Source organism: Fulmarus glacialis, unplaced genomic scaffold (assembly GCF_000690835.1).
Source record: "Fulmarus glacialis isolate BGI_N327 unplaced genomic scaffold, ASM69083v1 scaffold13610, whole genome shotgun sequence".
Taxonomy (NCBI): Eukaryota; Metazoa; Chordata; class Aves; order Procellariiformes; family Procellariidae; genus Fulmarus; species Fulmarus glacialis.
In genome coordinates this window covers 1-24,505 of record NW_009185886.1, presented here as the reverse complement: position 1 = coordinate 24,505, position 24,505 = coordinate 1, and the positions used below count along the sequence as shown (strand labels likewise).

At 43.3% G+C, this 24,505-nt stretch overlaps 1 protein-coding gene across 1 annotated transcript in view; it reads left to right on the top strand.

Moving 5' to 3' along the window:
- Positions 1-24,360, top strand: part of FARP1 (FERM, RhoGEF (ARHGEF) and pleckstrin domain protein 1 (chondrocyte-derived)) — a gene marked incomplete at both ends in the record, with an annotated part of 55,763 nt that extends 31,403 nt beyond the window's left edge. The window contains 9 exons of the mRNA XM_009582666.1: positions 163-252; positions 2,480-2,613; positions 12,285-12,366; positions 15,038-15,275; positions 17,583-17,713; positions 20,584-20,652; positions 22,595-22,684; positions 23,813-23,895; positions 24,248-24,360. Coding sequence (XP_009580961.1) covers positions 163-252; positions 2,480-2,613; positions 12,285-12,366; positions 15,038-15,275; positions 17,583-17,713; positions 20,584-20,652; positions 22,595-22,684; positions 23,813-23,895; positions 24,248-24,360 — 1,030 coding nt within the window. The remainder of the gene's footprint in view (positions 1-162; positions 253-2,479; positions 2,614-12,284; positions 12,367-15,037; positions 15,276-17,582; positions 17,714-20,583; positions 20,653-22,594; positions 22,685-23,812; positions 23,896-24,247) is intronic.
- Positions 24,361-24,505: the final 145 nt, after the last annotated feature.

The following is a 24,505-nucleotide window of genomic DNA, read 5'->3' as shown; positions in this document are numbered from 1 at the left end:
TTCAGGGCGTCAGGGCTTAGGAACATTGAAGCGTGAGTCACAGCAACCACAAACAAGGGTCACTAGTTTGTAACTCTCTTGGTGATTGTTGTCTGCAGTTTTTTCCTACAGAAAGCAGTTCCATAAAAGCAGATGAAAACCTAATGTGTTTGCAATTTGCAGAGATTCCCAACTGAGAAAGCTTACTTCATTGCTAAAGAAGTAGCAACCACAGAACGAACATACCTGAAGGACCTTGAAGTCATCACATCGGTATGTTTACTTGAGCGTTACTCATGAAACACGTGAAGCTCTAGTCAGCAGTAGTATTTCATCTGCTCCATTTAACATCTTAGCTGTTCTGTGCTACTTTTATATTCTGCACTGTAGGCATTCTCTGCAGTGCACAGGAGTACAGCTCTAGGGAGGAAATAACGCAAAAAGCAAAAAGTAGAGATTTGCACTGTGGTTAGTAACATGCACTACGAAACTCTATCAGGTTGAGGAGCTTGGGACACAGTTCAGTTATTTTTTCTTGTTCTCAAACTTTGTGGTTATAATGACTAAAAATGCCTGTGGGTTTTCACTGACTTCTCTTAAAACTGAAGTAGCTCCCTAGGGGGACATAGAAATGTTTTCTCCTGGATTAAATGCCCTCCATTTAACATGAAATATTGTGGAGTACCTATCTGAAAGATTCTGATTTTTCAGTAAGTGAAACTGTCTGTAAAACAAGGCATTAATCTGTAGCATCTGATCAGAGTGTGATTGTTAAAATCACCAAGGCAAATACGTGCCGCCTTTGCACACACACCAACAGTCTTATTTAACTTCCAAGAGTAATGTGCGCAAGACTTGGCCTTAAATAACAATTGTCCGTAAAAGCGCACTGGATCCAAAACCTCTCATGGTGTTTCAGTAGGGTTGCCAGCTCCAGACCTCCCAGCTCTTTAACCGCCCAGTGTGTGAAACTCTGTGAGGTGCATTGCCACCTCCTGCATTGAGTGTTGTGGTGAGGAGGACATGCTGCAGGGAAGAATCTGTTGGTACCAGCTGGGAACCAGGGAGAGACACCTTCTCCCCAGCTTCTTCTCTGTTCCCGGAGCCCACATGGCAGATGCAGTTTATCTGACGCCAGCTTAGACATAGCCAATATAGGCCGGAGCAGCATGGTTGTTACAGGCATCAAGATAGCTGTGGCTCCACTGCCTACTTACCCTGGCTTTCTGGGAAGCCAGGCCAACGAGGGAAGAGGCCAGGTTCTGTGGGACGGTGGTCATTGCTGCAGTCTCAACAGCAGATATGCTGTTTTCATCTTATATTTCACCCAGTGGCTGCAGATACAGAAAGTTTTAGCTCTTCAGAGCTAAACCCCATTTCCCACCCTGGCCCTTATTCTTGTGGTAGGCAAATTTGAATTTGCTGTGTCACCAAGAGGCATACAACTGCCTCTAAGCTGATCATCAGGCCCATCAGCTGTACCCCACAGATGTCTGGCCCAGGAGGCCACTGAGAGTGAACAAGTAGCCAGCATCATTGGAAAAGGTAGAAGGAACGAGTGTCGTGCATGAATTTTGAGACTTGGTAGGTGTGCAGTTCTTCAACCTTAGCTCTGCTCAGTGCGGAGTTAAAGCGGGGGAGAGGAAGGCTTGGGAGAGGTCTCTCTGTATCCCAGGTCTGGGTCAGCTCCAGCTGATGCAGTGTCAATCAAGACTATGGTCCCAACAGCCTTCTAGGCACTGCTGGAAGTCAACCATAGATAGCTGGAAGCTCTCAGGAAGCGGGAGTAGTGTTATCATGTTGAAGATAATAGTAAGTGCCACCTTGGCAAGCCCCCTAGTCCTGTGGCTTTACGTCACCTATAGGTCTACTAGAGTGAAATAAAAAGAATATGGAGCAAAACTGAGCAGGAGCCTGCTGCAGTCTTAACAGTGCTTGGCACTGACCCTCCTATTTTCTGCTACTGGCGGCTTGTCTTGGAAGTGCAAAGTACCGTCCTTCTACTTGTTCACTTTGCAAAGTGCATGATGTTGTCTATCTGCACACAGCAACATGGGCTTGAATGCTTACTGTACCAATTCCTGTCAAAGGGATTTCAGACAGAACTCAGCAAAAGAAAATGCAGAGCATATTTTTTGTTTTCTCTGGAATGTTTGCAAGTGTTGCAAGTATTGCAGTACTCTTTCTCTTGCACCTATAGCATTTGCAAATTCAGTTTGTATTGACCAACCAGTTTGGGCTTGAAAAGAATTTTCAAGATTTGATCAGTGATGGCAAAGGGGAAGGGACTTTCTTTTTTAACTATGCAGGGCCTGACTGCTGATAAGAGCACCAGTTCAGCATGTAGGAGTGTCAGGGGTAGCCTGGGTTGTATTCCTAGTGCCAGCTAAATAAGATTCTTCCTGGGTTAGGTGTATTTGGGTTAGGTGTATAAAGACAGCAAATGATCATACCTGCTGCATTCCACGCCCCGATAATCTTGCTTCTTTTTTCTTTGTAGTGGTTTCAGAGTGCAGTGAGTAAAGAGGATTGCATGCCCGAAACATTGAAAAATCTCATTTTCTCCAACTTCGAACCTTTGCACAAATTTCACACTGGTTTTCTCAAGGAAATTGAGCAGAGACTTGCTCTGTGGTAAGATTGTTGTTTGTTATTTAGCTGTGTTATTTCATGCAGTTTAGCATTTTTGCATTCCCTTTTTGCTAACTCTTTGTGATCGACGGTAGTGATTCATTTGTGAAAGTCACAGATGTTGGTTATTAACAGACTGGGTATATTGAATCATGTTTTGTTCGTGTTTACTCAACAAACTCTGTTGTTCGGATATCTCAGGTACAGACATACGCAAATGAGATCGTAATTCTGGATGAAGCTTTCTCTTGCCAAATGTCAGTGTTTCTATATGGCAGCTCTTCTGAAAAACACGTTGCAGGCAAGGCTTATCAGTAATAAAGAGGGAGTGGCGAAGGACCAAGTCCTGTTTCTGTCAAATAGGTGTAGGCTGAGGGGGATTTCAGAGGCCAGCTTCCCATTCTGCAGCACCGCAGCTTTGGCACTCTCAGGGTCTACAGAGCACTTTGCAAATTGACAGAGTGTTGGAAGAGGACACTGGGCTTAAAAATTATCTATCCTTTGCATAATAGTGACAGTAAAACATGGCATTTTTGTGAAATAGCTATGAAGTGAGTAGTTCTTCCCTGGCAGGACTCTTAACTCAGTTCATTTGACCACTGATATCTGAGCAGAGGCAGCACACAGAAGCCCTCTCCTTGCTCTGATTAGACCTTTCTGGACTAGATTGTCTTGCTCTGTGTAGGCATTTTTGGTAGTTTATCTTTGGTGCTGGGAGCCCAACTTTTCCTTCTCAATTAGAAAAGTGACAATGGAAAATCACGTGAAAGCAGAGCAGACAGACCTGATGAGTGCTTTTAACTAATTAATCAAAACAAAAGCAAAACAGAGTCTTAGAGTGTGTGAGTTTAGCTTCTTGTGATGTGATGAGCGAGGTCATTGAATGAGAGCACAACACATTGCAGACTAGTGCTATCCAAACCCACCCTACCCAGAATTAGCGGGTATTTTCTGGGGAGAGGGGAATGTGATACTGCCTCTTAGAGCTGACATCCTCACCCAGAACTCTGTGGCTGATGGTTGACATAAGGTTACTTCTAAGGCAATGTGCTGCACAGCAGCTCTCCCTGTATCTCCCTTTTTATATTGGGCAGCTACTGTTTTAATACAGTCAGGATTCTTACTGGTGTTGATTGCTTTCCAGTAAGGAACATTTATTGCAGGTACTCCAAGAAGGCTCTTTCAAATGTTATAAAATAGTGATTGTTTCTCCAGCCATAGTGTAGGACTAACTGTAATTGGGGTTAATCTCCAATTAGTTGGGGTTAAGGGCAAATGGCGGGAAAAGGAAAATTTATACAGTTAGTAAAGGGGCAGGTTCTGCTCTCTATCAGACCAGTCTAATCTAGCGAGCTTGCTGGGTGCTGATTCCTGGGGCACGTGTTGAAATATCCCCCTATATCCTTCTGGTTGCTGGTGGCATTACAGGTGGATGCCAACCTCCTGTTCAAGTGTGATGTTTTTCAAAAATCGGATGATGCTGCAATAACAGCCTGCTGTGGAAAGGTGGCATTGTATTAAGTGGGGTGAGGTATGTTAAAAGACAGAAGGAGTATTTAGGCCTTTAGAGAGGTATGTTAAAAGACAGAAAGAATATTTAGGCCTTTATACTTGCCATGGTTTTATTTTGTTTCTCCTTTTCAGTTAGCTTCTTTTAGAGATGAGTAAGCCTTTTGTTTTCCAGCTTTTCCTTGTGTCCTAAGGCTACGGTTTCACAGAGTGGAAAACCTCAGTTTAAGGCTCCTAATACCATATTTAAACTGTAGTCACTCTATGATATAAAGTGCTGATCTGCTACGAAGTTACTTTGCAATCCAAATTTGTTCAAAAATATTCTGCTCGGGTAACTGTGTCTCAGCCGGGCACCTCATTCTGACTTTGTCAGCTTAGCTATTGCACTGTCCTTCCACAGTTAGCGTAAAGCCACTGGGAATTCTCTGTCGGCTGCTCTGATTCATTTGACAGAAATGCAGTCACATTCTGCCTCTGGTCTGCCTCCAGTTTGCAACCAACAGCATGGGTTTACCTAACATAATACCACTGTTGTAGATGGTGTTTGTTTTTAAAGTTCTGGAAGATTTGAATTCGTGCCTTAGGAAGGGAGGTGGATTTGCTGGCAGGTGTTATTTTGGAGGTGTTGGTGTTTTTATATGATGCCACAGATGCCGAGATAAGCTGCAAGCAATAAACTATCCTTTAGAGACTACCGTTTAATTAAACAGTGAGTGACAAAAATAAACAGCCCCATAGCTTGTAGAAGAAGAAGCTGGTGGCAATGTGATAGGGAATTTCTTCATCAGTGTCGTCAAGGTCATCTAGCTCAATGTCCGTGCTGTCATGATTGTACCTTTGGCCCCGGGTGGTTTTAAGCCGGCGGGGCTCTATTCACCACCACAGCGCTGAGCCTCTACATCAGCTGCGTAGGTCCTGACTGGCCTGGCTGAGCCAGTGGCACTGCTGCAGGCAGGTGCGGGCAGGATTCAGGCCAACTCATTTAAATCTGACTCTTCTACATCAGCTCTTTTAAATTTCCATGTGGGTGGAAGGAGGAGGAAGGTGGGACGCTTGTCCTGAGACATGAGCGTGCTCTGTATTCATCAGAGGGTGGCGAGTCCTACGAAAAAAGGGCCTTTGAATGAAAGAGTTGAATGAAAGCTTGACTTCATCAAGCTCCTGGAAGCCCCTAGCTACCCAGATGTGTTGTGGGAGCTTGTCTGAGAGGAAGAGCCTCCCGCAACCAGTCGTCTGTGTTCCCCTAGTGAGTAGGATGCTGGGTTTTATCAACTTAAAGTGCAGTTCAGCCTGCTCACTCTGCCTAGACATCAGTGCGTTTGTCTAAGGTTTGTTTCAAACCTTCATGCTGCATGCTGGAAGCTCTTACGGGAGGCCATTCCCTGGTCTCTTAGGACATGGATCACGTTGAAGCTGATGTTCTGCAAAAGAGCTGTGAGGAGAGCAAGGCCAGGGGAGGATCGCATGTAACAATTGCTAGATGGCTCCGTGCTTTTAATTTGTTAAAACATCTGTAGACTTCTAGTATTTGGCTCAAAAAAGCTCAGGTTGTGCACATTATTAAAAGCATTTCTGGCTTGCTCGAAGGCTTCTGAACTGTTTGAATCTGCCGTCAGAGGCGCACTGTTTGCTACTGAACATTTTAAGGGCTGGTATCCTTTTGACCCAGTTATAGATTTTGGCAAGTCTGATTTGTTTCTTTACACAATTCACCCGTTTTTCTCTTCAGTACCACATTTCCAAAGAGCAGCAGATCTCAGTGTCTAGTGCGTAGTAAGAAAATTTTTAACAAGACGCGAATTGATGCTGACACCAATAGCCAACTGCAGAATATAGGAAGTTGCTGCATTTTTCACAGCCAGAGTTTCTTTCTGGCCATGGAACTGAGCAGATTCCTGGTGGTTTTATTGCACAGCATCCTAAGATCAGTCATACCATGCCCTGGTCGATGTTTCTGCCCTGCCTGTGCTGTTGCTGGGTGAGTGAAGCAGCCCATGAATCCCAACAGTTGCCCAGACTGTGCTGAGCCCTCTGTTCACGAGACTAACCATGTTCCTGGGACCAAGTGAAAATACCCCACTAGAGGCCCTGTAGTTTGAGGAGAGGAAGGATGACCTTTGGCGGGTGCAGGCAGGCATGGGGCTCTGCCCCCTCGCACAGCAAGGGAGGAGGAGGGGAAGAGGGCAGGAAGCTGCCTGAGGTGGGAGAGGGAAGAGCACACGTCAGGCTGTCCTGTTAGCAAGGGCCGGGAGAGGTGCGTCCGGCACCTCGGCATGCAGGTCCTGGTCCTGGCTACCAGGATTCATCTAGGTTGCTCCTCGGCAAGGCTTTAGGTGCAAGGCCAGGAGTTCCTAACCCTTTCTGCTGGGAGGAAATATGGGGGGAATATCTTGGTGACTTAAAGCTGGCTCCTATTTCCCAGGGCCTGAGAGATTTTGTGGCAAGGAGGAAGAGGTGTGGGCAGTGCAGGCAGAGTATGACATGCTCCGTTGACATCTGGCCAGTTGAATCTGAGAAGTCAGTTAGGTTTTGCTCCTTCATTTATCTAAGCTGTTTAATAGGCTATTCATTTGGGCCACAAGCACCATTTTCCAGCCAAAAAAATTGAGCTCATCTTCCCACACCCCTTTAAATGTTTGTATCACAAGTTTCCAAACGTTTCTGTAAATTCTGATGGAAGGCTGTAAATGGAGAACCATAATTTTCCCCCCTTGGTTGACCGCTAAGCACTGCAGAGAGCAATGCTAGGGCAAGCCAGGATAGCCGTTTCTGCCCTAGGAAGCCCTATCAGGTAGTGTGAATATGCGTTTTGGGCCTTATTCATGTGCTAGGAAGAAAAAGCGTTACGTACTTTCCAGAAATGCAGGCAGACTTACCTTCTCCCAGGGAAGCCAGTAATCTGACTCCCAGTTCACAGGCATTTGTGAGGAGAGCTGCTACTCAGCACTACCAGATGTGGCTGAGAAACGTGCAGCTGGTAATTTGTGACAAAAAAGCTCTTAGATCTTAGCATATGAAAGGAGAAGTCTCAATCAGGATTCATGGAAGCCAGTTTGAAAACCTGTAATAAAAAGCACTCAGGGACGTGTAGGAAGATGAGCTAAATGTTGATTTATTAACCATTTTTTGTTTGGGAAGTAGTACTTGCGGTCAGGAAGAACAGCCTGATAAACAGTTTATATAAACAAAACAGCAGTCCTTATCTGCTTTCTCAAATGCACGAGTGCTGACTGTTCAGCTGGTTCTGCGTGCCTGGTGAAGAGGGATGAAGAGGACAGTTTCGAAAGTGTCTTTGTCCTATGTGCAGAAATGAAGTATGTGTTTGTAGTATAAACCTCAGAGTCATGCAGTGTGGATTCCTGAGACAAAGACATTAAGAGGGGCTTGGTGCCAGTGCATTGCGCTCACTTTTGAGAGGACAGTTTGCATTGCTGAAGTCACTTTTGGGTAGTTCTGGGGATTAGAGCCATGCCACACCCAAATGAATTTGAAATGGTGGGAGAGAAATCGCTTGTCCAGGATCCATTAGTCACACCCAGAGCCACGTTACATTCATCTCTGCAGCTCTCCCAGGCGGGATGCACCCAGGATCGCCTCTGAGGAGGTGCCATGGCACCAAGGTATGAAATGTTGTTGTGTTTTCAGTATATTTCCGTGCAATGGTGTTACTTGCTCTGATCTCTTACCGTTTAAAAGCATTACTGATGCATGCTTGCTGTGCATTGTGTTTCTCCCACAACAGGGATAGCCAGCCCAAAGTCTTTAAATGTGTGCACGCTCCCCGAAGGCTTGGTGGGACGCTGGGAAACTCTGGTGGCTTCAGCAGTACATTGCTTACGCTCTGAGCAGCACTTACTGCCGGAAAGGACAGCTGCAGCGATGGCTGGAATGGGCAGGGCAGTAAGAGGCACTGTGTAATAGCAGGGTGTGAGCAAGGAGGAGGGTGCTTTGCTTTTATCAACTCTTCTTTTCCAGTTACAAAATGTTCCTCTTATTTAAAAGGCAGTTTTAATGGGGGATGTTTAAGGTATTTCTTAATATTAGAACTTTAGTTAACAATATTCTTAAAAAGCCAAGTGTCTTAAGTGCTCAAAGACAAGCTATAGTACCCAGGAGGGAGATGCTGTTCCTAAGCATGTAACAGAAGGTCACACACTGTAAATACCATTTGCTGCAATTGATTTTTTTTTGCTGCAATTGAAGGGCTGCAGTCAAAGTTCTTTATATTCACCAGGGAAAAAAAATCTCTGTTGAGATACCTTTCTCTCCTTCTTTGCCTTCTCACCATCCCCATCAAATTTCTGTTCCTTCTACTACTGTTCCTGGATGATTGAGGATAGTATGGGCTGACCTGATATTTCCTTTTTCAGTGATGTACACTGAGAAGACACTGTTTGGAGAAAAATGGGAAATTACTTATTACGGAATAGTATCTCCACTATTCATAGAATCATAGAATCTCCACGATTCAGCATGATTTTCAGTGGCTGTCGACCTCCCCAAACAATAGAGCGATGGCACATTATGTGTGGGAAAAGCAGCTCCTACATCTTCTGTGGAGCTGGGGGTCATAAATCAGCTCCTGATGAAAATTTGTAAGATCCTTGCTCTGTCCCTTGTCACTGGCAGATAGATACCGTGTTCAAACAGTGACCCGTGAAAACAAGGAGTAAGAAGAACAATTTAGCCATCGATGCACAACAAATGAGCCACTTCTTCCCCTCTCCAGCAAGCTAAGTGTTGTTATTCAAAACATACACCGCAGGGAGAGCTCTCCTCTTTGCTGCTGTGCTTTGGGCTGTTGAAGCAGTAAGACACCATCTGATGGAGCAGGTGTTTGGTCTTTATTTTAATATTCTGTGTATTTGGATGCTCTTTTCTTGGGGTTTCTTTTCTTCTTGTTTACTTGGGATTTGCATGTTGAGGAGCTGGGGAAGAGGGCAGTGTAGTGTAGGGGTTACTGTGGAGTCCCGGCAGAGAGCTGGAGTGGAGTGGAGGATGGGGTTCAGGAGGCAGATGTGAAGCTGTCGTGTTCCCCTATGCCTGGCTTCAGCTTTCCCTGACCCTCTGCTCCGCATCACAGTCTACACACATACGCACCACCCCCAGTGGGAAAATCATCTCTGTTGTGAGAGGCAGCGTTTGCATGGAAATAGAGAGCCAGAGCAGGGAGAATGCCTGGAACAAGGAGCAATATCCAGCCATCACATTTCTGGATTTTCTTAGGGTTTTATTTCTTCCAGCAGTACGCATCTGCCTGCAGCACAGGTTCTCTCTGTTGGCCTGGGCTGAGAGCTCTGGTAGGATTCAGCTCTTCACTGTTCAGCCAGCAGCTGGAGAGAGGCTGTTGCTTTTGGGGAACCCCCTTCTCTCCCTCTTTGTCACTCTGGCAAGATGCAGAGTGAGATTTGAAAGCCCTCAAACTGTTTTAAAAAAAGCCTCGGACCAGTCTGTGGCCAAAGCCAATGAAGGGAAATGTTCCTGATGCTTTGCATGTGACTGATGTGACGAGATGCTGTGCAAGCAGTAGTGCTGGCTGTGCTGAAAACGGGCCAGGGGGTCAACTTTTAGGAAATAAGGACCTGACTGTTCAATGAACAGCTGCACTAAATATTAGCTGAAGTTCACAAATTCAGTGGAAGCACTCACTATGACTTCAGTAGGTTTGGGGTCAGCGTTCGAGTAGCTAGCTAGTAGATAAGAAATTTGCAACGAGTATTCCAGTCAACCTGTATTGTAGCCTTGAAATCAGAAAAGCAATTTCTATTTATAAATAGCAGTCTGTAATGCTGTACTTAATATTTATCTTGCCAGTAAATAGGAAACATACCAAACTGCTGAAGTCCATTAGATTAAATCAAATGTAGAGATGTAAAAAAGGATCCAGGCAATGCCAGAGAGTTAGAGAATAACACATAAAACAAGAATTCTTCTAGAGATAATTACCGACTACCATGTCGTTTACTGGCAGCAGCACAAAATCATCTGGCTTTGACATTTCTGGGATTGTGTGCAATGGCACAGCGTGAACCATTTGGGATGGGATGCTGCATGCTGGCTGCACGGGTGTAGGGCGACTTTCCCTTGCTTCCTGCCAGTGCGGTGCTACTGCCTTGGACTTCAAATGGTTGTGGTTTTCAGGCGGGGGCACTTTGATATGCACCACTTTGAGCAGAGCTTTAGTGGCTGGAAAGCTTTATTTACAACCTCTCAGAGGAAATCTCAGTGGGGAGAGCTGCCAGATGAACAGACATGGGGGAAGGGAAAGGCAGGGAACAGCATGGGGGGAGATGACTTGACAGAGGCTTCCTGGAGAGAGAAATTGGACTTCTATGCTCAGGTAATGTGGAGACTGTAGTCTTGTAACATCTGTACATACCTCTGCTGTTCCTTGCAATATAGACCATTTCTTGGGCATGTTTTGACTATGGCAGTGTTTAGATAATGTAGTGCTTTTGCAAAACTGGCGATGCTAATTAAAGTTACCATTGACACAACCCAACTTCCTACCCCAGTGTAACCTTTGGATTCAGAAAAAACATAAAAAATCTTGTTGAGAACTGTATTTTTCTTGCCTAAATAGGCATGTGAGTGCCTGGGAGACTTAACACAATAAGAAATAATTAAAGACAGCCTATGAAACTGGATATTGCTCAAATCAACATGGAGCAATCCCTTGTTTATCAGCTGAGTCTCTTTGTCTGTTGAAGGATAAAATACGAGATGTTACTGTGTAGTATTCATAAGCTGTGCCCTCCACATTTCCCAGTTAGAAAAGCATGCGGAGAGATTATCCAGCATGACCATAACCATGTTTAACTTTACAAAACAAAATATATGTCTGAATATGCATCTATTAATGTAATCATATGGATTTAAAAAAACCCAAAAATTCTATGTGTCTTACCAGTGAAAGTATATTCCTAACAACAGCTGCATCCTCTATGATTTGGTGAGTGTGGGACCTCTCTGGCTAAACTGCTGGTACTAAGGAATGGAGAGATTTACCACCTGGTTGTCCACTTGTTCCTTTGCTGCACACAGAATTTTCTTAAAAGCGTGAACTACTGCAAGTGGGTGAAAAACAATATATCCATTTAGCGGTAACACAAAACAGAGGTCCTGTTATCCTTGGGTTCATTTAGAGCTTGATTATATTTCTGTCCTCTTTCAAGGTAGCGCATTTCTTTGGCTGAATGGCAGTTGCTTACACCAGGACTGGATCTGTCTCCCAATACTCAGATGTGGGAGTTGAACTGAATTTTAAAAATTGAGGACGGCATGTAAAAAGCCATGCTGCAGGAAACTGGGATGCAGTATTAGAAGTTGGAAAGGGGAAGGGGACAGTGCTTCTCCCCACAACTCGCCCTAGTAATTTTCTTTTGAAAACCTAACTTGGTTGGAACAGATCTGTAACAGTTAGGTTCTTACATTCATGATTTTTCTTCTTGTGTTTTCTCAAAGATGTGTTTGGATTCAGTCAGAGTGTGGTATCCCTGCCTGTCTCGCACATGGGTTTAGAAGCAGGAAATCTCTTTTTCATCAGAAGCTGGGTTTCTCCCAAATGGAGCACCCACCCAAGTGCAGCTGGCTGGGTGGGAGGGAGCAGTTTGCATTTTTACTTCCAAAAGTGACACACCGAAAGAAAATTCCTGCCAGTATGTAACACTTATGAGTCAAACCCAGATGCTGGATGGATTTTTTTTTTATTGTCCCACTGTCCCTTGCACAAGCAGAAAGCTTTGCAGAGGAGGAACACCTGCAGGTCCTGTGCCGGGGTGCAATCCTTGTTTCTGAACAGAATTATCCTTCTGCTCTAAGCCCACGTATTGTCATGGGATTTTGATTTCTTCCTTTTTCTCAAGCCATTTCCAGCCTTCTCTGGTGTGTTTAAAAATGTTAGCAATTTTCTTTAAAAATCTAATCCTTCTGTTAAGTGCCTGCCCTCTCTGTTGTTAGGAGTGCAAGCCAGGCTGGGTGAAAGGTGTACTGTGCCTGAGAATTACATGTCCGTCAGGAAGAGTCCTCACACGCTCCCGAGCAAAGGAGCATGGGGGTCAGGATTTTAAAAGAAATGAGCTATTGAGTTCCTTTCTGTGCTTATAAGTGATTATGTGGTTTTATTGCGTGACTGAAGTGTGCAATATTTCTGTTGCTGACAGGGAAGGCCGCTCTAATGCTCACATTAAAGGAGATTACCAAAGAATCGGAGATGTTATGCTAAAGAACATTCAGAGTATGAAGGTAGGAATGATCCTATAACTGTTAAGCTTTGACACGGATTAACGTTAGCATGCTTTTCATTTTCATATGATGTTGCCTGTTGTGCTGGTTTTTGCCAATTGTGATCAAGGCTTATGCTATAAAAGTTTCCTTTGATGAAGTAGCAAGTGTTTGGTAAGCCCTGAGATTTCAGAATTGCAAGCTGATTTTAAATTGTCCAGTCCCTTTTCTCAGTCCACTCTCCAAATACAGGAACAATGAACAAAAGTTCAGGACCATTTCATTTCCAGTTCTTTTTTCTTTCAAATAAGAGGGCAAAACATCGGAATTTATACAGCTGAAGAGACTGTTCAAACGCCGAGTGTGCCTACTTGTGCATGCAAATATAAGCGGTAAGATATTGCAGGAGTAGTGACTATAACCTGGATATTGATTTGATTTGGGAAACTTATATTTGTGCACTATGGTGCCAAGTTAGATGAAAGGTTTTTGAATAAATGTGAATAATTGCCCTTTAAAGCTAAAAGCAAAAATACATGTATGAAGTGTAAATCTAGGTGTAACGTTCAGCAGACTTTGCATCTGTTCTTAGTCTGGCCAGAGTAGTAATTTTGATGCTCTGTGTTACTGCGTTACTGAACAAACAGCATGGAACGCAGGCGCGGGAGTCCACAAAAGCCCTACAGACTTTTACAGTATGGATGAATAACACACAGCTCACCTTATTAATGTAGCTATGCATCCAGGTCAGTGTGTGGCAAAACATGGCACCGCACCTTCAGCATGCGGATCTCAAAGTGCTTTCGAAACTATAAGATAAATCTTTCCTTGGTGATTGCCACTTCGGCATTCTGCAGTTAGTAAATGGAGCCGCCTTGAGTCCTTGGCTGGAGGAAAGGGCAGTTTAATCTTTACAGCTCTCCTGAGACATTAGTTAGTGCTAGGCTTATCTTTCAGAAGGACAGAGAGAGATGACGAGAGGTTAAGTGACATGTGAGTGATTATACAGCAAATCAGAAAAAGAGAATGTAGAAATCTTGATTTACAGTCCCCAATACAGACAGTTTTGTCACCAATAAGGCGGCCTTACCCTTTCTGCAATGTACTTAGCAGGAACTGCTTTTTCCCCTCAAGACACGATTCAGAGGCATTGGAAGAAATGCAGGAGGGACTCTTCTACCTCTATCCCTGCTTTGAAGAAGTACGCTCCTTTTCACAAACAGTTTTTGGAATCTCAGCTTCTGACAGACTCTGCTTCTGCTCTCAGTATCTTGCAACATTAAATTGTCTGTCCTTCACTGTCTGCAGGTCCTTCTATGGCACTAGTTTAATGGCAGCATACAGTCCTCACTGTAACTTAGACCAGTGTGCTTTCACCTTCGCCATTCTCCCTTTCCCGTTAGGGGATTTTGTTCTCTTTGCTTTGAGAACCACCACCACTGATAAGCACAGATATTTGGAGGAAGGAGCCAAAGCCCAGTTTGACTTAAAGAACTGCACTGGAAACAATAAAGTTAGTTAAAACTCTACATATTTATCATGAGACCTGTTAAAAGACCTGAAAACTGTCACTCCTTGTTTAATTAACATAGGAAAGAGGTTAAGAGCAAGTAATTAACGGGCAGCCTCTGTAGTAGTCCAGAGGGTCTGCTGTGTCTTTGCTTGAGTTACAGGCTTGTAAAATGAATATGCAGTGTATGGAGGAAGCAGCTTGCTGTAGGGAAGGTATATTTCTGGTAAGGATGTCACAAATCACGGGAGTTGGTTGGAAATGTGTCAAAAAGCACGAGCTTTACATTAAGCCAAACTGTCCTCTGAAGTCCAGTTAGCATCGCATTCAGTTTCTTTTTGTTGCTGGTTAATATTCTACCATGTACTGGGAGACTTTACTTGGCTTCTGCATCCTGAAGAGCTAGTTTACCTTTTCCAAAACACAAATGAGGCCGCTGTGTTAATTGTTAAAAAAAATACTGCTGAATTGTTTTAAATGGGAATCGTGAATGCCTGGGATACTGGGACCTAAATGAAGTTAAGTATTTCATGCAATCCTCATTCACTTGCTGGTGCATAACTCCCCTGCTGCCAGTGGGATCATCTTAGAGACTGCACTAAGGAGAAGAGAACGCAATCCAGGGATGAAGAACTCTAACATACCCATTTGTGTCGGACAACTCCTCTATTTTTGCATTTGTTCAGATTCCTGGCAGATGCAACTTCTCATTAATAACAGGGGAGCAGAAGCTAGAAGTCCATTTGCCGGCATCTGTTCCCCAAAAGCACCTAAGGGAACTGGGGCAACTAAATCCCTTCATCCTCCTAGAAAACCATTTTGTTTCCTAGCTCTGCATTCGGATTGTCTAGCTCTCTCCCTGTTGCACCTACTTGCATGAGCTATGTTCATGTCATCTCCTTGCCTTTGGATTCCTCACTGATATCAGACTTAGTTTTGTTTACTCATGTACTTTTGTTTTACAGGGAATGCAGAGGGGGTGGAGGTGTGTACTTCAAACGAGTAATGCCATTTCTCCGTTTCAAGTGAATATCAGAACTATTGTGTTGCGCAGTGATTTTGTTTGCAAAATCCCAACCGCTGTGCTAGTTGGATTTTTTATTGGAATAGGTTTGGACTGAGTCATGTCTCACAGTGATTGCTAATAGCTCTACCACATGCTCTTTTCTTTGTGCATATCAGCAACTGACAATTCACCTGTGGAAGCACAATGAGATTTTAATGGAGTTGGAGAACGGGATCAAGAACTCTCGCAAGCTGGAGACCTTTTGCAGGGATTTTGAGCTACAGAAAGTCTGCTACTTGCCTCTCAATACCTTCCTTCTCAGACCTTTACACAGGCTTATGCACTACAAGCAGATAATGGAGAGGCTTTGCAAACACTATCCACCAAGCCACATAGACTTCAGGGATTCAAGAGGTAAGTAAGAGAAAACACACCAGTTCCTGGAGCTGGGGAATGGCATCCAAATCCATTAGAGATGCATGGCTGGACAAAAAAAACATCTTTTTTTTAAGCCTACATTGAAAGAGGATTGAGTTGCAAAATGCAGCACTCAGAAGACCAGAAATGGTAGGATTAAGGTTGCTCTTGCATACACATTATGCCACAGTCTGGACAAGTACTTGGAAGAGAAATCTGCTGGGGGTTATTAAACACACAGAAATGACATGCAGTTCAGGAAGTCGCTTGAACTGAAAACAGTTGGGAGGCTGGGAGAGAACACAGGGAACATACCACATGTCTTGTTCCTAGCTTTCCCTAGAGATCTGCTAGGTACACAGAATATTGGCCCAGGTGAACCCTTGGTCTGACCCAGTATGGCTGCTGTTATTATGTCTTTAAGTGTTATTTGTCTTACTTCCAGATGTACAGTTTGCTCTATTACCATTTCCATTATTTGTTTCAGGGACCAAAGCTGCCAACATGTTTTTTTTCCAAATGTGAAGAAATTTTCCTCCTGTAGTTCGAACTCTCTGCCTGCTATTTCTTTTTGATTATTTGTTTTCCTCCTTTCTTAGCCCCATCCCCCACCCCCGTTGTAAGCTATCTACATCTAAAGATAACTGTGTTATCTATACAGTTAGCACTCAGTGCAGATCCACAGAAGGACTTGGGCAGGGAGCAATGCTTGGCATGACTACTCCCAGCTGTAAGGTGTTAGCTGAGTTAGCTGGCTAAGTTCCCTTAGATGCTGTGCAATGAGACCCACAGCAGGCAATGTGCAAAATGCAGAGGTAACTTGACCTCTAGCAATAGGAAATGCCACAGAGGTCTGTGGCACTGAAGTGCTACGTGACACAGATGTTTGCCTAAATGCAGCTACTGCCTGAATGATCTCAAGGAATGCAGTGAGTAGTGCCTTCATTTCTTTTAGCCGAGGCTAGATGATGAGGATGATGTGTCCATTCCCAGCTCCCCAGAGAGTGCAGCAGCCACCAAGGTTTGATTCCTGCTCCACTTTTGAAATGGATACAAACACAGGATTCAGGGGTGAAAATAAGAGAGCATGAGAAGGACATTCTGACTCGGGGACACTATCACTGTGGGATCAGTCTCTTACTAAGGTGTTTGCAGATTTTTGTTAAAGGTCAGAGTGTAAAGGAAGCAAAAAAAATGGGAGATGTGGATGTGAATTCCAGCAGAGAGCACAGGTCTCCCGCTAACAGGTGGATGAACTGCACACTGAGCAATGGTTTAAGAACGAAGAATGACTGTTACTGTTCCCTTGACTGTATTTTTTTAATACAAATGGCTGTAACTGCTCTTCTAGCACTAACGTCAGTCAATCAGTGTGTTCGGCCCATTCAGAGACTGCCCGTCCATTTAGGTCTATCAAGGTTGGTGCTCACATACATGATGGCACAGGGAGCCAGTCCATGAGATGGTTCCCCAGAAAACATCAAGTGATGAAGTGATTTTCAGCTTAGTTCCCTGAGTTGACTTACTGTGTTGTTGGCACAGCAAAAAGGCAAGACATGGGAAGCAAATCGGCAGCAGCCTACACTTGGTTTGGCTTCTGCTGCCGCAGAGTGGGACTTCGTAGTGCCTGCTTCCTCCTGTATCCCACCTGATCCTTCTTCACACAGCAGAAATCCCCTTCAACAATGGAGATTTTCCTTAGGAAAATCACTCCCAGGTGTTAGGTCACTCATTGTTGGTAGTGTCTTTGGAGAGAATGAAGTAGAGCCGTGATGCGACTCAGGGACATGCAGCCCTTCCAGCTGTTCTCATTGCTGGGACTGAGGACAAACCGCAGGATTACCAGGTTTACCATCTGAGACGGTACAATAAATGACACTGCCATTTCCTGGTGTTTTCAAATACGGACCTGACCCAGTGTGTGGCAGGCTGTGTGTTTTTTTCAAGCATATAGAAGACCCCTAAATTAATTGGAGATATATGAAATGAAAGCCTTTAGGAGAACCATTCATTGGTGCTCTGAATTGATTCAAGTATTTGACTACAAAGTTTCTGTGGCTAAAATAGAGCAAACTTCTGGTTGAGGAAATAGACTGTCTCTTCATTACAACGCTCCATCCTCAATAAGATGATACAAAGAGTTTGTGCGGTTTTCAGTCTGCCCGTGTGGGTTTACACTGTGAGGGAAAAGGGTAACACAAGGAAGTTGATGTTCTTGAGCTGAGTGCTGCAGACAAAATCCATCTTTCTTTTTGAACATTCTTGTAAGTTTTTAATAAGCATTTTATGGTTTTGTCCATCTAGCTGCTTTGGCTGAGATTTCTGAAATGGTGGCTCAACTCCATGGCAATATGATAAAGATGGAGAACTTCCAGAAGCTGCATGAACTCAAGAAAGACTTGATAGGCATAGACAATCTGGTGATAGCAGGAAGGGTAAGTAGCAGAGTTGTGATCAAGGTCTGATACGATTTCAAAGCATTAGGTATGTTTTAGAAACATGTTTCTTAGGAGCAGCTGTGAAGTTGCCTTTCCTCATATGAACCTTTTTCTCTCATGAAAAAATATCAAATGTAAATATAATAACACCATAGAAAACAGCAGCCTTTAAAGCGGGAAGAAGCAATCATCTTTATTACCTTTTTACTGATTTTATTAGGTTTATCTTATGTATAGATTTAGAAGGTTGTAGGCAATTCCAAACATCTATTACAACAGAAGCGGTAAAAATGTAATATTTATCAGTGTTCAGAGCTTGAGCAATTGCACATTTCCCCATTTCTTGTTGCCCTTAATTTTTTTTTTTTTCAACCCTCGATGCTAGAGCATAGCAGATTAAAAGAAAGTAAGACATTTGTGCTGGAGGACCTTCAGCCCTTTCACAATGCCTAGCTTTGAAACTCATGGCCCTGGGGACGAGCAGTCTCTTTAGTCTACATGTAATGTTAGGCAATAATTTTTGAGACAGTGTTGCCTTAAGTAAACACTTTTAATTGTGTTATAAAAATACCAACATCCCTTTCTTACTTGTCATGCTTTTTTAAAAATGGAGGCTTATTTCCGAATAAGTGAGCCTCAGTGTAGTATTTGTACCCTTTTTTACTTTTCTGCGTGCACGTATCTTGCGTGCAAACTTGAGAGTTGTCTCTTGTTGAAGTAATTTCCTCCCCGCTCCCCTGACTTTTGTGTGTAACACACGAAAACAGTACTTGCGGCATTTATGCATTTATGCATTATCCCTTTATGCATTTCTGGGAAACAGCTTGGGAAAAAAAATTAGTTTTGCATTGAACTGCAAATACGGCAGCACTGGAAGTTGCCCTGCAGCCCGGCCGTCCAGCCCTGACGCACCCCTGCAGGCTGGCCGGACCACCGCTCAGCGAGAGCCGCAGCCTGGAGTCTCCTTGCCGTGCCGTGCCCATGTCTAGTGCCACAGTGGGGTCGTGGCAGAGAGGCAGCTTGCTGAGCTCTCTAGGGTCTAATTCATTTAAGGATTCAAACATGAAGAAAGAGGGGTTTGAAGTTGATATGCCATTGGGAAGGCAGCACTGGCATGGGTATTTCTTGATTTGTGGCTGTTCTCTGCTTCCTCACTTTGCCTCTTCCCTGTCTCCCAAGCAGCCGCCACGGCTCATGCCTCCTTCCAGTGATCCACAGACCGTTCACTTCCTTGGCAAGCCCCTCAGGACATTTCACAGCCTGCGCATCTCTCTATCACATGAAATTAAATGCTGTCATCAGTTGTTTCTGCTACCCTGTTCTATTTAAAGACAGAGCAGTCTTCCTCTCCTAGGAAGTTCAAGAAAAAGGCAGATGAGGCGCAGAGGTTGTTTGCCTGCCAAGACAGAAAGCATTGGCCACCACACTCCGGCACATGCCCAAGAGGTCACTGCTTTCCAGCCCTTTGGCCACTCTTCTAGCTCCGGCTGAAGTCCCTGGCCCGGCGCAGGCTGGGCTGGGAGGCAAATGCCACTGTCACCCATGGTTGGGTTTACCCGAAGGTGGCTGAACTCCACGTCTCAGAGGAGAAGTCTCACATTAGGCCAGTGATTCAGCTGTCCTAAAGGGCGCTGTTGGTAACCATCCTCTACACGTTGCCTCAGTCTGGGGTCTCTGCTGCTACCGAGCTTCTTCCTATAGAACGTTAAAATGTCCTGTGGTCAGCTGTGCTTGCAGATTGCAATGACCTGCAGCTCTTGATTCGTGTGTTTGCATGGCGCTTGCCGTGGTGGTGCTAAGCCTGCTAGTGACCATTAGGTGGTACCGTATAAATAGTAATTATGATTAATATTTTCTGGTGGCCAACAACAGCTTCCAGTGGCCTCTCTGGTAACGTGAGCCTGCCGCGATATAGGGATAACCACCTCTAGCCACTTTTTCCACCCCTTAGCCCTTACGCAATGCAGGTAGGGGGACTGGACACCTCACAGCAATCCTAAGGCAACTGGAGTCTCTCTCTGCACAGATTAATCTTCGACAGCCAGTTTATTGCTAAGCTGCAGGTGATTCTGATGCTTTATATGCCTTTTACTTGCACAATTATGAGTAGAGTGACCTTCGAAAGACTGTAATAAATAAATATAAACCTCTTGGCAGAAGCTGGAGGGAGTGACTGAAAAATGATATTTTCATAGGTTTCAGATAAGTGGAAGGGTGAATTACGGTATAGTTCACAGTAAGCCCAGGAAATCCAGCATTTTGAAAGTTTCAGATGTGCTACTTTTCCTATAATTCCATCCCTAAACATTCTTAAACAGTCTGATCTGAATTAATGTACTGTATTATACAACATGGATAGTACTAGGATAACTCACACTGCCAGACAAATTTCCTCCTTTTTCTGCTGCTGATGGTGATGTTGATTTGTGTAGCCGATTTTACATCTCAGTAAAGAGCTGTGTTTGCCATATGCACAACAGAAGCTTACCAGGGGCTAACCAGTAACACACAGACCAACTTATCATTAGTTTTTACATCATTTGTAACATGAAAAATATTCATTCAAAACTGATGAAAGAGGGAGCTTCTGAAGGAACCAATGGTAGGTAAAGAAAATTTTGGTTAGCTGAATTTTCTTAAAATGAATGAAGGACTGTGAAGGAGTTTATTCTAAAGACAGTTATGAATGGAAAGAAATTATCCTATAAATAAGATCTTTAACGTATTTAATAAAGAAAATAAAAAGTCTTGGTGACTGATGGTCAGGTCAGTCCTATGACCAAGTAGTCGTATTTATCTTTGCATAATAAAAAATCGTCATCATTTTTGCAGAAGGTACATATTTGTTTTGTATTTGTTTCCCACAGGAGTTCATTAGATTGGGCAGTCTTAGTAAGTTGTCTGGAAAAGGTTTACAGCAACGGATGTTCTTCCTGGTAAGCAAGAAGACAGTTTTTCTTTGTATAATGAAATGTAACTGCAGGCAACTATTAGGCATACTTTTAGACTCAAATTGTGAATTACACTAAGTATTTTTAAGCACCCTTATTTAAGTTAACATAATACATCACCTATGTAGCTGGTTGTTAAGAATTTATGTTTCTGTCCAAACCCAATATTCTCTTTGTAACTGCTTCTTACAAAGGTAAAACTATTTATTTTTATATGGCACTGTGAATATCATGATAAAATAATACCTCCTAAAGCATTGTCTTAAATAAAAGCAGAGTCGTCATAAAATGAAAAGTGGCATGTCCAGAAAAGATGATGAAGAGTAACTCCTGGTGATATGAATGATAATCCACATAATGCTCTCAGGACACATTTATGGAACCAAGTTTCTCCACAAACCATCCAGTTTCAGCCCACGAGTGCCCAGCATGTTGAAGGACCTGCCTTTACCTGGGGATATATTTTGTAACTCTTGCACTAGGAAGGGTTATCTCCTTCCACCATCACTCGCAGCGTTTTCAGGTTATGGTGATCCCACTTGGTCTCCGATCCACAAGAGCCGACGAGATGGTTCCTCCTCTCTTCTCTTCCCGGCCAGCTGGCTTGCTCCCAGGCCCCCCATCCTGCTGCTGCTCAGCTCTTGGTGCCGGGGCACTGGGATGCCCAGCAGAGTGCATACATTTTCTAGTCCACCGTTACAGGGCAAAACATTAAAGAGTCAGTGCAGGAAAATACTTCCTTGGCTTCTGTATGCAAAAGGCGAAGACAGTGGGTGTATAGAAAACCTAGGTGTGCTAGGTTTTACAAGATGTTTGATATTTAATCTTTCAAATGAGCCAAAAATATAACTGCTAAATCTATCTGGGGAGGATTATCCTCTGCCTTTAAAGTCACTGAAGAGGAAGCCTAATGAATATGGTACATATTTTCTTGCATACTACAGTTCTTGTTACCAGATGATGCCTCGATATTATACCTGTATAAAACATTAAAAAGTTGAGACTAGACTCTCAAGTCAGTTGCTCGCTCTCTCAAAGAAGTCTTTGGTCTGTCTCAAGCACCAGAATCTTTTTGGAGGTAAAATCGCGGGTCAGTATTCTGGTACTCTGAATACGCGTGTAATCTTTGGCAAAATTAAATCCCCCTCTAGTGGCTGATCCACATGGCTTCGTGAATTATAGCTATTGGATTGTAGATGTCTGTGCTGAGAGCTCTGTTTCACACTACAGAGTATGATTTTCTTGATACAACTGTCTGGTTTGAGAAAAACATCCTTTGACCCAGGTGGCACAGTGAAAATAGGCCATTCATTTTATGGCAACAAAATGCAGGCGGTCATTTGACATGCTTTCGGCAACTGCTGTTACATGCAGGAAGCTCTACAAATTGAAATACTTAGTCTCTTCACCTTGATTTTTCTAACCTAAAGCCATCTACCTTAAAAGAGGTCTCCCAGCTTCCTTCTGAATATGGGGAGTAATAGGTAGCCGCTTACTTCGTAAGAGTTAAGTCGGACACACCTCTCTCAGGCGTGCTTGCTTATCTTTCCACACAGAAGAAAATATTGGTGAAACACACTTATCTTCCATAGCTTCAAAGTGTGACAGAGTGTGAAACGTACTACTTGGTTTCACTGTTGTTGTGGCTTGTTAGTTCTGACCCAGAGATCACAAAGGGAATGTTAGAAGGCATCGGAAGATATTGTGGGAACATGCCTGAGGCTAGCTGGGAAGGAAGGCAGGGAAAATAACAGGTGCTAATACTAGGTACCGGAATATTGTGGAAGCCAGTATTTTGGATTCGTGCATTAGAACTGCCATATAAATAGTCAGCCAGCACTGGCTAGCTTTCCCGTATTTACCATCTGATTTTTTTTCCACATACACACATGCCGACATTCTAATAATGCTTATTCTTGCTTTTTAGTTTAACGATATCTTGTTGTACACAAGTAGAGGCCTGACAGCATCAAATCAGTTTAAAGTCCACGGGCATCTTCCACTGTATGGCATGACAGTAAGTATTGTGAGAACTTAAGAGATTCACGCTTAAATGGCCGTTTGTGGTCCCATCTTAACTGCTTGATGAATTTCTGCGGGGCTGAAAGCAGCAGCGAAGGGCTGTTCTCGGATTCAGAGAAGCTGTGGTTACATTCTGCAGTGCCTGACGGGGCTGTGTTGGGTTCGGCATATGTTCGTGCAGCATTCTACACAAAGGTGATTATATAGCAAAAGTGGGGGGAAAAAAGGCATTTTTGGGGGCAGCTTCCTCATAATGAAAACTCGTGAGATGGGTTCTTTATTTTTTTAAACCATAAATTTAACCATGATTCTTACAAGTAATTCATCACCAATTGCTAATAGACACGCTGTGCAAGGCAAGTAAACAGTAACGACAATCCAATTTCTATAAAAAAACATTCCCTAATGTTTTCAGCTCTGTATCTTAAAGCCAAAGTAATGGGAAGCTGGCAGCAATGTCATTTGGAGCTCTTGTTGCAATTCTTCTGGAAAACAGCCAATTTGAGCCAATAGCACCTAGTTACCTCTTCTTCTTACATGATTTCAAGAATATTTTTGCTAGTTTCAAAACACTTTCGTTCCCCCCCTTATTTTCATTGGAACTTCTCTGGCTTTGTATCTATTCCGTACTGTTTTTCTGAGAATTGAATTAGGTAATCACTACCACAGTAACTGAATTTCTCTAAACACCTGCAAGGCTTCAAGTTTTATCTAGTGTTTCTAGGAATCTTCTCAATTATTGATGTCCATTTGGCGTGGACTTGTTCACAACAGAACTGTGTTATGCTGCAGTGTCCAGAGCACTCCCAGCCTTTAACCTATCCTTTTGTATGATGAATCACTCTTCTGATAAAAATACCACTATTTTCCTTCTTTTTTTTTTGACACAAAGCAGACAAAGCCATGCTTTTGGTTTAAGAGGTTATTGCAGAACGAACTTACTGTTTTTCCAACTTCCAAGCCACCGGTTTTTTCTCAATACCTAGCTCAGAATTGTTGTTTGTGAACATTTCTCTTAGTTTTCTTTTCCCCAATGGTAAGAGCCTGTTCAGTTCACTTTTTCACCTTAAGAAATATGTACTTCCTGCAATCTGACTGCATTTTTGGGGCTTTTATCTCTCAGATAGAAGAAAGTGAAGAGGAATGGGGGGTTCCTCATTGTCTGACACTACGAGGTCAACACCAGTCCATCGTTGTTGCTGCAAGGTATTTCAGTGGAGACAACTTACACATATAAACTGTATTTCTCTGCAGCTTTCACAGTGGGACAGATAGAAAAGCAGAGAGGCGTCATTTTGTTTGGATTTGCTCCTAAAACAAGTTCAAAGGTATATTCTTTTGTGAAAGCCACTTGTGAAGGAAAAAAAAAAGTGAGTGGGACAAAACAGAGTGGCAATTGTGCAAGTCAGAATCAAAACTAAGTTATTAGGAAAAAAACTTAGCATCTTGTGTCTGAATTCATTTATTTAAATTAAAAGTAAGCTCAACTTGTGACTATTTCTTAGAGTTTGCTTTCAGCCTGTATGAAAATGAATAAAACCTGAATTTTCATTGTTAGTACCCATGCCGAAATGGACAAATGGACTGAGGACATCCAGATGGCAATAGACCTGGCAGAGAAAAGCAGTGGCCCTGCCCCAGAGTTACTGGCTAGCAGCCCACCTGACAATAGTAAGTAAATGCTAGAGAGTAGGTTTAATTCACTTTCGTCACTATGATTTGTGATTGCTTCTAAGCAAAGTGGTGAAAAATGCTGGCCACAGGTCAAACTGATACATTTGAAATTGATTTTTTTATATATATATATTTATATTTT